Here is a 13,220-nt window from a genome sequence, read left to right on the forward strand (position 1 = left end):
AATACTAAGATTTGATACAGAACTCAACTGATTAAAGATAAAATAATTAAAAAATATATATATTTTATTTTATTTTTATTTTTTTCCGAATTAAGTCGAAGTTAATCATCACTTAACAAACTAAGAATGAAAAAAAAAAAAATTCATGTACTACATATATTATATTAAACTTACATGTTAAATTAAACAATCAATTTTTAGCTAAAGGCATTACGCATATACGGTGATGAAGCCGCATCAACGAAAGAATCACGCCAGGTGTCCAAGATATGATACGTGTCGGCTCATTACTCATCTCGCGCTTAGCCGAGCTGGCTTAACAACGTATATCCTTAATCCTTATCGTTTCCTTTTTCTTCTTAAAAGCCCCTCACTTTTCCCTCTACTCTCATCACAAAAATATTATACAAAACACCCCCTCTAGCCTCTACAATCTACATTTTCTGCCATTATGGAATCACAGTTGCACCGCACTGATTATGGCCGTCACTACGGCGACCCCCTCCATCCCGCCGGTAACAATATCTATATCCACCTTCGTAAATACTTCATAGAAATACGAGCGATGAATGTTTTTCTTTTTAATTAATATGTTTGAAGTGCACGATTAAAGGTACTGATCATGTTCATGATGAACACGAACATGACGGAGAGACGAAATCTGCGATGAAGAAGGTGAAGGAAAAGATCGATAAGTTGAAGGATACAATCAAGCATGGCCATGGCCATGGCCATCATGAGGGAGAAGGTCACCACGATGAAGCAAAATCCGGTGAGTTTCTTTCTGTTTGAATTGATAGTCTATAAAAGTCGAAAACCCATCGAACTAACTGGTTTTACGTACGATGAGTAGTGAATGATTCGCCGCCGGTTAGAAGTGGGCTGATGGAACCCACTGTTATGGGAACGCCGGTGTTAGCAGAGGATCTGTATGCTACTCATTCCGATATTGTAGACCCTCCGGTGAGGTCGTTCGCGCAGTGGGAGGAGGAGGAGAGACATGGTGCACCACCGCCACTTTCCACCGGAATGTATGGAACACATATTACTAATTTCTCTCAGGTTGGCCATGATCATGTCAATACAGAGCAAATTGAACAATTAACGGGTGGTATTGGAGAATCAACCGGCATGGAGGAAGATCCAAGTTCCCCTAACCTAACAACCACAGTTCCCCCGGCGAACTACCAGACCAAAGTGACTGATCCGACGAATACCGGTAGGTATCCTATCCACGAAGCACAAGGTACACTGTTCTGTAAAATTGCCGAAGATTAATCTTTTTATGGCGATCTGACAGGTGGAAAGGAAGCAGTAGGGATCACGGATGTCTTGAAATCGTTTAACAAAATGGGTGTCTACGACGAACCCTACTCCAAATCCTCAAAAATCGATCAAGATGAACCGAAAGTTTACACAGGATCCCATGATCAATTTGCTCCGGAACCGGTTGAAAATCCACCACTGGACACTATCGCCGCAGACCCGTCTAACCCGAGAAGCAGCTACGCTCAAAAAGTAACTTCAGCCACTTCGGCTATCGCCGATAAGGCGGCTGCAGCAAAAGAAACGATCGTTTCAAAACTGGGTTTCTCCGGTGAAGACAAAAGCGAGACGAGTACTCCTGGATCAAATAAAACGAACAAGAATTCATCATTCTCAACGGATTTCGCTCATAAAGTTGCAGATACAATGACGGGGACGTTGGTTCCGATTTATGACAAAGTGGTGAGCGTCAAAAGCACGGTAATGTCCAAAATTCAAGGGTCTGGAGAAGATGACGACGGCGGAATTCCGGCGACGAGTTCACCGGAGAGCAAGAAAGTTACGGTAAGGGAATACTTGGTGGATACATTTAGGCCTGGGGATGAAGATAAAGTGTTGTCGGAGGTGATAACAAATGCTTTCCACCGGGGAAAAGGGAATGCACCCCAAGAGACCTCTTCTCATGGTAAATTAATATCGTTCATTTTTATATTTTTGTCGCTGCAAATGATGCTAATTTCTTTGGTATGAGTTGATGATATAATGTTTCTTTAATTATGTTGTGTGTTTCAGTGAGAGATGAAGGGGAAAGAAGACTTCAAGATTCAAGCAACTGAAATGGATATATATAGTTTCTGCGTTTAATTTCGTGTGTAATGGGTTTTTAAGATAGGGTAATGAAGTGGGGCGTGTCGATGTTTTTGGGTTTCTGTATATATGCAACCTGAGAAAAAAGAAAGTGTTGGTTGATGATTATATATACGAGGAGTGTTGGTATGAATGGTCAATGGTGTCTATGCATAATCGCTAAGACTTTTCTGTATCTGTATGTGGGGTGTTGGTATGAATGCTCAATGGGTCAATGGTGTCTATGCATAATGTCATAAAAAAAAAAAAAAAAAACTTTGGCAGAAAATGTTGGGTTGATAATTATACGACTGTTGGTATATATGAGGAGTGTTGGATCCGCGCTCCTGTCCAGAAATAAATACACAATACACCCTGCATAATAACTAAACATACAGAAACTACCCAAAGACCATAAATGTTAAGTTTGACCTTCAAAACTTATTACATTTTTAACACATCAACTCAAACTTAACATTTTATAACATAAAAAATTACTTTTAAGAAAAAAAAATCTAAAAGACCAAGTCTATTAGACAAAAAAATCATGTTGGTGAGAAACCAAAGATAGTTAACATGTCCGCAAAAAATCATGGTGAGAAACCAAAGATAGTTAACATGTCCGCATTTTGAATAGAAGATTAAATTTCACATGTAATAGAACCCAACAAAAGGACATTTTGAATAGAAGAGTAAATTTCACATGTAATAGAACCCAACAAAAAACAGAAACTAGCGTTAATTTTCTAAAACTAAGATCATTTAAAACTCATAATTTCATATCTAATAGAACCCAAAGCTCAGATTTAGTAGATGATCTACTGTAACATCTGGGTCTTCAAATAAATTTCCTTAAATTCTAAGTGGATATTGACTTTGTGCATAGCTGATAAATTTTCTTTCTTAAATTCTAAGTGGATATCGACTTTGTGCATAGCTGATTTAATAGCAAATTTATTATCACAAAAAATAGATACTAGAGTTAATTTTCTAAAACCAAGATCATTTAAAACTTTTAAAACCCATAACTTTTCATATGTAATAGAACCCAAAGCACGATATTCAGATTTAGTAGATGATCTACTGTAACACCTGGTCTTTAGGTAAATTTCCTTAAATTCTAAGTGGATACTGACTTTATGCATAGGCCGAGTACGCTGGGCATAATCATGGAACGCTGGGAGTACCATGGCGAAACTTGGACATAGGAATTTCCCCCTAGTATGTTAAGCGTACATATGGCACATTGGGCGTACTTAAGCCAGGGGTAAACCCTAAATTTTAGGGTTTGGACCCTATTTAAGCACCTTATGCCCTAAGGTTCTCTCATTACCAGCCCCCATTGTCCCCAAAAGCATTGTCTCGAAGCCCTAATCCATTTTTAGAGAGATTTGATCATTATGTGTGTTTTGGTGTGTGTTTAGTGCATCTTGAAGAAAAAGAGCTCATTGGAGGAGGACTAGTTTGCTTAGAGCTTGAAGATCCAACACTCTCTTCACATTTACAAGCTTCTGGAGTTATAAAACTTCAAAATTTATGACTCCTTAGCTATGATATAGATTTGGGATAATATTTGGTATGTTTTGGTCCTTTGGTTTTGTTCTTGTAAGTATGATTTACTCTAGAACTTGTCTTGGTCATTTCTTACTATTTTTGGAGTTGTAGAACTATAAAAATGGCATCTTGATGGGTTAAGCTCAACCATGCATGAGTTGATAGTCTTAATATGAAGTTAGAATGTTAGAAATGCATGTTTGGTCTCTTTGAGCCATGCAAATGCATCAACTTGATGACTTTATCGTTTAAGACATTCCTTTAGAGCTAGATCTGTAAATTTGACGTTTGGACTTAAAGCATTAAGTGCTTAATGAGGTTTTGGTAATTTGGAGCGTACGTAGGGCGTCTGAGCCCCCGTTTTCCCTTGGTGGTGTAAGTTGTATGTCGGGCGTACTTAGGTGGTACGCTTAACGTACTCACCTGGAACATTTTTGGGCTTTAGGTCTTTTGGGTCATTGTTGGGCCTTCGGTTTTTGGATCCTTGTTGGGACTTAGGTTTTGGCTATTGTTGAGCCTTAGATCTCTTGGGCCTTGTTGGGACTTAGGTCTTTTGGGCTTGGTCCATGGGTTGAGGGGCCCATTAAAGGAAGGGGTAAAATGGTCTTTTACCTTTTGGCATGTTAAATGGTAATTTGGACATTTTATGGGATGTTACCATGATTAGTTTTTAGGGTTAATTTGGAATGTTCGGTGTGAGGAGACGTAGTAGTAGCAGCACGAGAGTGTGGTTTGTCTATTTTCAAACTGAGGTGAGTTCTTTCATTGTACTCGTGGGTCGAAGGCATCAATTTCGGCCCACTATATTATGTGTGTAGGATGATAGTTATGGGTAAGCATTTGGACCGGACCAGACTGAACCGGCTCTTGGACCCGACCGGTTTTGGAGAATATTGTGGACCATGGAACCAACCGGATGAGACATACCGGGTCCAGGTCCAGGTCCAGTTTTTCCGGTTCTTAGACTCGTTTGGACCGGTACAACTTTATATGCATATGACACAACTTGTTAAAACGCGTTTTTGGGTTTGATACAACCCAATAGCGGTTGAAAGAGACTGAAAGGGGTGAAATAGACCCATTTATTTTTTGACTGTTATGTATGTATGGTATGGGGTATTTTGGGGAAACTCACTAAGCTTTGTGCTTACAGTTTCATATTTATGGTTTCAGGTACTTCTAGTTCGAAAGGGAAGGACCCGGCATGATCGCACCACATCCACCCATGTTTTCCGCACTTTTATGATTTTGGGAATTTTACTCGGATGACTACTTTACTATGACATAGTTTTGGATGGTTTGATATGAATATTTGATGGTTTGGGTTGAATTAAAAATAAATATTTTACCTATGATTTTTGGGATGTTTCATCTAGATACCGTACTTTGTTTCTTTCTCTTCCAAGATATAAGAGATCCACCACAATAAACCAAGCAACCAGTTACATACCTCCTAGTGTTATGACACTTGGCCCAATCAACATCCACATACCCAACAACATCAAAATTATTTGTTTTTGACATGAACACTCCTTTACCAAGAGAGTTTTTCAAATAACGAAGAAGATTAAATGCAATATTAAGATGGGACTTCCTAGGACTATGCATATCTTGACTAAGTAATTGAATAACATAAAATATACCAGGTCTAGTAACGTTAGCTAAATAAGCTTCCCACTTAATTTTTGAAATTCAATTATATTCACAAAAAAATCAGAACTCTTAATGTCAGAATCTCTATTAAAGACAAAACTAACCTCAGAGGTGTTTTCACAGGCTTACACCCAAGCATCCCAAACTCATCTAATAGTTCTAAACAATATTTTCTTTGATTCAAGCAGATTCCATTATTAACATGCATAACCTCTATACCAAATCCTTTATCAATATTTGAGTTTTTAAAAAATCCTTAACACTAGTAATTTCAGATTCATAGTTACCAGTCAAGATTATGTCATCAGCATAAACAAGTAAGACAACAACTGTACTACCTTTATTTCTAACAAACAGAGAGTAATCATTAATACTCTGAATAAATCCAAATTTAGAAAGAGAGGAACATAACTTAACATTCTATTTCCTAGGGGCATGTTTGAGCCCATATAAAGACTTGACAAGTTTACATACCCTGGAATCATTTTTTGAATGATATCCCTCAGGTAAGACCATATATACATCCTCTACAAGATCACTATATAAAAAGCATGGTTTATGTCTAGCTGATAAAGAGACCAATAATTTTGAACTGCATTACTGATTATAAGTCTAACTATAACTATTTTGACTACAGAAGAATGTCTCCTCATAGTCAATACCTTCCCTTTGACTACAACCCTTAGCCACCAATCTAGCTTTATGTCTTTCTACTTCCCTATTAGATTTTTATTTAAGTTTATATATCCAACGACAACCAATAGGTTTTCTATTTTTAGGTAAATTAGTGATGTTCCAAGTATGATTTCGATGAAGAGCTTCCATATCTTCATTCATTTCTTTGAACCGATTGGGATATAAAACAGCTTCAGAATAAGATTTTGGTTCAAAGGTTTTATTCAAATTAGACACAAAACAAAAAAATTCATAATTTAGCAATGAATAGTTTACAGTTTTTTCAATTTCAAATTTATGTTTGCCTTCTACAATATAGTCATTAGAACTAGCAGGTAAACTCACATCACGATCAGATCTAGTGACCCCTAAAGAATGACTATCATAAGGGTTAAGAATAGACTAACTACTTCCCTCAGCCGAGGTAAATGAGCTAGGAATAGACCCACCAGCAGAAGGCACATGTGTCTCGCCAGTCTGATTGCTGACATCCGATTTAGAGGAGGATTCACCCTGAAAATGGTCTGCATCCAGATTGTGGTCTGCACTAGCACCATCCTGATGATGGTTAACTCTCACGTCATCTACATTAGTGTTTTCATGTAAACTACTAGATAATAATGGCTCATCATAGGAAAAGGGATCACTATAAGTCAAGGTAACATTAGACTTATCAGAAATAGGAGTCTTAAGCTTGAAAGGAAACATTGATTCATAAAACGTTACATCCCTGCAAATAAAAACAAAATTTGAGTCCACACTTAAAACTTTATATCCTTTTTTCTCAGATGAATAACCAAGAAATATGCCTTTTTCAGCCCATTCCGAAAACTTATCAGAATTATTAAATTTAGATGCAAAACATAAACATACAAATACTTTAAGTTTATCAAAATTAAGATAAGATTTATAAACAATATCATAAAGAGAAACACCACTTAAAACAAAAGTTGGAGTTCTATTTATAAGGAAAACACTAGTTAAAACTGAAGGGTTTTGAGTATTCTAACACTCCTATGGTGTACATGTAACCCTAGATGCCTTGGATCTATGTTTTCTCTATTATACATGCAAACTTTCAATTTTCCAAGGCATCATCCTAACTAGCATACTATGGAGTATATACACTACAAAATCTAGTTAGATGACTTACCTTTGTTGTAGCTTTGAAACCTTAAGCCTTTAAGAGCCTAGAACCCCAAGTGTGATGCCTCAAATGCTTCACATAACACCACCAACAATGGAGAACTTGAGAAGAGATTGTCTTGCACACACAAAATCGGCTAGCCCTCTTGTAGCTCACTTAAGTGCCGATTTTGGTAGCCATGAGGTTTCTTATATAGTGTGACACAACTAGGGTTACATCATGTAAACCCTAATGTGCATGACTTTCCACATTCCTTAGGCTCCATGGGTTTTAACATCCATGGAGTATCCATGGGTCACCACATGGGTTTAGCCCAACATAAAGAACTATGGATCATAAGCCCACTTTATAAGAATGAATGATTTACACAATCAATCCCCATATATTTAATTAGTCTCTTTTGATCACAAAATTAATTCCAAATTAATTCTTGATCAATACTAATTAAATAACGTGATTTCATATTAATATATTAGAACTTATAATATATTAATAAATCATAAATATCCTCTTCTCAAAAGTCCATCCTTACAAATTGTTCCGGTGCCATGCAACCCAAATGGACCATGCTACTCTCGGGTCAAGTACATACCAATTATAGTTATAGGCTTAGACACTAAATCCAACAGTCTCCCACTTGGATAAGTCTAATAACTATAACTGCAAGTACGAATTAAAACACCGACTAGCAATCGTAGCTCTTAAAAGCCTCTGTCGAACTGAGACGCTCCATTTTAGATAAGTGATCATATAATCCTTTGTTCTCAAGATATCAGCCGGACAAATACATGGAACTACGTCATACTTATTGTCCAACAGTTTGTTTCCCGATTTCCGATTTGTGTGACATAGAACTTAATCGAACACATCAATTTAGTTCTGACTGGGCTCGACACATAAGTCAAAACAAAATCATCGAGGGGCCCAAGATATCGATTTTAATCCTCCAAGGACTTAAAGGAACAGATAAACTTCGACTCATATGCTTGTACTAACTACTCATCAAATTGTACACAACCGCACGTTTTATAGCATCAAGTTACTGAAGCGGTTTCGTACTATCAATGCACAACCAACTCATAGTCAACAACTCATATCTCTTGGTTTGAAGACTTATATGATATTATCGTCTCACGATCACTCGAGATAAATTCCATGAAGTGATACAAGTGAGTGCGGGTTTAATCCAATACTCAGACCTTATGATCACTCATGAATGTTGCAGCAAACTTTCCTATGTCTAACACAATTCAGACAAATCTACAAGCCAAATTCATGACAGTCTTGATTCAATACCTACTTCCAACGTATGATTGACTGTGGATAGTTTGAATAATATAATTATTCTGGAAGTCAAAACATGCAAAGTGAAACAATAGTAAATAATTGACACAAGACATTACCATACTAGTAAATAAAAAACACCTTTTATTTAAGCATCAAATGTCAATTACATTTCAACTATTACAAGTTTCGAAAGCTATCTAATCATTAAAACTAATGTCGTCCTTCAGCCCGATGCGCCTCGCATGCTGTAGATGCTTAACCCTACTCGGTCCCTTCGTGAGGGGATCTGTTGGATTCTCATCATACGATACCCTCTTTGCCAAGAGGATTCCTTCTTCTATTCGATGTCTAATGAAGTGGTATTTTCTGTCGATGTGCCTGGATATGTCGTGATCCCTTGGTTCCTTGGCTAAGGCAACTGCACTCTCGTTGTCACAGAAAATCTCCATAGGCTCCTTTATAGATGGTACAACTCCAAGGTCTCCAATGAAGTTCTTCAGCCATATTGCCTCCTTCGCTGCCTCGCTTGCTGCTATGTACTCTGATTCGCACGTTGAATTAGCTACTGTCTCCTGCTTGGAACTTTTCTAAGTTATTGCTCCTCCATTCAGGGAAAAGACCCAGCCCGACTGAGAGCGGAAATTATCTCTGTCGGTCTGAAAGTTGGCGTCACTATACCCCACCACTCTCAAGTCATCACTCCCACCAAGGGTATGAACCCAGTCCTTAGTCCTCCGCAGATATTTGAGAATGTTCTTAACCGCAGTCCAGTGAGCCTTGCCCGGATTCCCTTGATATTTGCTGACCATGCTCAAAGCAAAGGCCACATCAGGGCGAGTACAAGTCATAGCATACATGATCGAGCCAACAGCGGAAGCATATGGTATTCGAATCATCTCAGTTATCTTAGCCTTTGTACTCGGACTCTGAGCTTTACTCAGTTTGGCATTGCTCTGGATCGGTAAGCCACCTTTCTTGGAATCTTGCATGCTGAATCTTTTCAAAACCTTATCCAAGTAGGTACTTTGATTAAGTCCAATTAGTCTCTTACTCCTGTCTCTCAATATCCTTATCCCCATAATATAGGCAGCTTCTCCGAGGTCCTTCATAGCGAAACACTTCCCAAGCCAGGACTTAACCTCCTGCAAGGTTGGGATGTCATTTCCTATGAGTAGTATGTCATCCACATATAATACCAGAAAGCTAACTATGCTCCCACTAGCTTTAACATATACACATGACTCATCCTCGCTTCTCGAAAAGCCAAAATCTTTGACTTTCTCATCGAAACAAAGATTCCATCTGCGAGATGCTTGTTTCAATCCATAAATGGATTTCTCAAGCTTACACACTCTATTAGGGTACTTTGCATCGACAAAACCCTCTGGATGACTCATGTAAACATCCTCAGCCAACTTTCCATTAAGGAAAGCGGTTTTAACATCCATTTGCCATATTTCATAGTCATGAAATGCAGCAATGGCTAGCATAACCCTAATAGACTTAATCTTCGCTACTAGTGAGAAGGTCTCATCATAGCCAACTCCCGGAGTTTGAGTAAAGCCCTTTGCAACCAGTCGCGCCTTATAAGTGTGTACCTTACCATCCATGTCGGTCTTCTTCTTGAAGATCCATTTGCACCCGACTGTCTTACGACCCGGTACATTCTCAACCAAGTTCCAAACATGATTGTCATACATGGACTGAATCTCGCTGTCCATTGCCTCTTTCCATTTAGAGACTTGGCGCCTGCCATGGCTTCCTTGTAGTTGTTAGGTTCATCCAAATTTACCAGTGTGCTATCACTGATAAATGTATCACCTTCAGTAGTAATATGGAAACCATAAAACTTAGGTGTATTTCTAACTCTACTAGAACGCCTCAGAGGTAAGGACTCGTCAATTGGATCGACAGGAGTTTCCTCCTCAGGTTGATCGCTAGTGTTTGAGGTTCCTTCCCCACTTGACTCTTGAAGTTCTTCAAGGTCAATTTTCCTCCCACTGTCTCCTTGGCCTATGAGCTCTCTCTCTCTCTCTCTCTCTCCCTCTCTCTCTCTCGCGAAAGACTCCTCTCCTCGCAACAAAGACAACATTGTCATTCGGTCTGTAGAAGAGATAACCAAAGGATTTCTGTGGGTAGCCGATGAAAATACACCACTCACTTCGAGGTTCGAGCTTATCGTGAGTCTCATGCCTCACGAAAGTCTCGCAACCCCAAACCTTGATGTGGTCTAATGTGGGAACCTTCCCAGTCCACATCTCGTGAGGTGTTTTGGCAACCTTCTTAGTTGGGACTAGATTAAGGATATGGGCGGAAGTTCTAAGGCATACCCCCAAAATGAGATAGGTAACGAAGCTCGACTCATCATGGAACGAACCATGTCCAACAAGGTTCGATTGTGCCTCTCAGCCACACCATTAAGCTGTGGTATCCTAGGTGGCGTCAATTGTGAAACAATCCTACATTCCTTAAGATAGTCTAGGAACTCGATACTAAGATACTCACCACCCCGATCGGATCAGAGCATCTTTATCTTCCTGCCCAGCTGATTCTCCACTTCTTGCTTAAACTCTTTGAATTTCTCAAAGGTTTCTAACTTATGCCTAATTAAGTAGACATAGCCATATCTACTGTAATCATCAGTAAAAGTCACATAGAAGCGGTTAGCATCCCTTGTGGCGGTTCTGAAGGGCCCACACACATCGGTGTGTATGAGATCCAACAAACCTTCACCCCTTTCACAAGTACCAGTGAAGGGTGATTTAGTTATCTTTCCAAGCAAGCAAGATTCGCAAGTGTCATCTGACCTTAAGTCGAATGACGTCAAAACTCCAGCCTTTTAGAGTTGGCATATGCGCTTCTTGCTGACATGTCCAAGACGACAATGCCACAAGCATGCTTTATCCAATTCATTGGAAGAATCAATGTGCAACACATTATTTCCTAAGTTTTCTACAACCATCACAGTTTCATATACACCATTACAAGGTAACGCTTTAAAATAAAAAACACCATTATAATAAGCATTGATAGCACCACATTCATTATCAAATGAAAAACTAAACCCTTGTTTGTACAAACCATGAAAGGAAATAACATTTCTCGCCATTTCAGACGAGTAGCAACAATTATTCAAATCTAACTCTAACCCACTACTCAACAATAAAGAATAAACTCCAATCTTGGTGATAGGTGAAACCTTCCTATTCCCCATGATCAAGTTTATCTTCCCGTGCTCCACATCCTTACTTCTTTTTAGGTCCTGCAAATCAGAACAAATGTGATTTCCACAACCTGTATCAAGGACCTAAGAACAAGAATGTGATGAGTTATTAGATAGAATAGTATAAATACCTACATGGGTGGCCTTAACCTTCCCATATTTGACATCTTGCAAGTATTTAGGGCAGCTTCGCTTCCAGTGCCCTTTATCGTGACAATAGAAACACACTGCTTCCTTAGGAATGGAAGAGGGGGCAGCTGAACCAACCTTGGTCCCACTTGAATAGGATCCATCATGAGACTTTCCCTTGTGGCTCTTTGAGGGAGTCTTCCTCTTCTTCCCTTTCCCTTGCCCAATTGCCAGAACAGGGGCGGTGGTAGGAGTAGTAACAACCGATTTACCTTTGAGACCACTTTCGGCAGTCCTCAAAAGCCCTTGAAGTTTGCTAAGTGTGACATCCTCCTTGTTCATATGATAGGTCATGTGGAACTGATCATAACATGGAGGTAAGGAGTGTAGAATGATATCTATAGCCAGCTCCTCAGGGAAGTTCACATTCAACTTTAGCAATCGGTCCACAAACCTTTGCATTTTCTGCAAGTGGCCCGTGATGGGTTCACCATCCTTCATCTTAGTTGTTATCATGGAAGAGATGATTTCATACCTCTCTTGACGAGCACTCTGATGGTATCTTTCCATCAGTTCCTGGTGCATCTCAAAAGGGTAGAAGTCCTCATAGGAATTTTGGAGTTCAGCTGCCATGGTGGCCAACATGATACAAGACACCTTTGTGGCATCCTTCTCATGAGTCCTAAAGTCAACGATCTCCTCAGGAGTAGCAGAAGACTCATCGATTTCCTTAAGCTCCTTGTGTAGGACATATTCCTTGTCCTCATAGCGAGTGACCATCCTGATGTTCCTAATCCAATCATTGAAGTTGGAACCATCAAATATGGCTCTCCCACACAAATTCATGAGAGAGAAGGAGCCAGTAGGGTTTGAGCCAGAAGCAGTGTTGGAAGACATCTGAAAAAGAAGAGAACAAAGTTTAGATTAGATAAAGAGTCCTTAATATAACACCCAAAATGAAATATTAAGGCTAGGACCCAACACAATATTTTACAAATTAGAAGAGGGATGCCATAATCCAAGTTGCAAAATATTTGAAGGTAGGTAAATGACGATTTACCAATTTCCACCATGAAAAACGAAATTGTTATTAAGTTTTAATTGGATTGAAATTCCTAGATCCTTTGAGATTCATTGAACAATTCAATGGCATGTTTAAATCTCGATTATGCCCTTCAGGTTTGTAACTGGGATACCGAGGATCACAAACAAGGTGTGAATAACCATGCAAAATGTGTTTGGTACTCTCGACTTTATCACCCAATCAATGTGCCGGTTAACCACACACGCTCCATTGATCTTATAATAAAATCGAGCCACCCTTTGCCACCCTTACTAGTCCAAGTTAATGTGTCGGTTAACCACACACGCTCCATCAACGACTTGGTAAGGTGCAGACTGCAATTTTCATGGATTAACATCAATTTTACATTTTCCTAA

The 13,220-nt window shown here is 39.0% G+C and overlaps 1 protein-coding gene across 1 annotated transcript; it reads left to right on the forward strand.

Annotated features, from left to right (window-relative positions):
• Positions 1-393: 393 nt before the first annotated feature.
• Positions 394-2,266, forward strand: LOC145133852 (low-temperature-induced 65 kDa protein-like). Its single transcript, XM_079068812.1, has 5 exons — positions 394-515; positions 614-772; positions 854-1,219; positions 1,301-1,951; positions 2,059-2,266. Exons 1-5 carry the CDS (start codon positions 452-454, stop codon positions 2,100-2,102), a joined length of 1,284 nt encoding a protein of 427 aa, XP_078924938.1. The 5' UTR covers positions 394-451; the 3' UTR covers positions 2,103-2,266.
• Positions 2,267-13,220: the final 10,954 nt, after the last annotated feature.

The sequence above is a fragment of the Lactuca virosa genome, chromosome 8 (genome assembly GCF_052849685.1).
Source record: "Lactuca virosa cultivar CGN04683 chromosome 8, Lactuca_virosa_CGN04683_v6, whole genome shotgun sequence".
NCBI classification, from domain to species: domain Eukaryota; kingdom Viridiplantae; phylum Streptophyta; class Magnoliopsida; order Asterales; family Asteraceae; genus Lactuca; species Lactuca virosa.

Excerpts from the sequence above, each read along its gene's own strand:
- LOC145133852 (XM_079068812.1), top strand. The coding sequence starts at position 452 with ATGGAATCACAGTTGCACCGCACTGATTATGGCCGTCACTACGGCGAC. Across the intron at positions 516-613 it reads CGACCCCCTCCATCCCGCCG|GTACTGATCATGTTCATGAT; the intron begins GTAACAATATCT and ends GCACGATTAAAG. Across the intron at positions 1,220-1,300 it reads GACTGATCCGACGAATACCG|GTGGAAAGGAAGCAGTAGGG; the intron begins GTAGGTATCCTA and ends GCGATCTGACAG.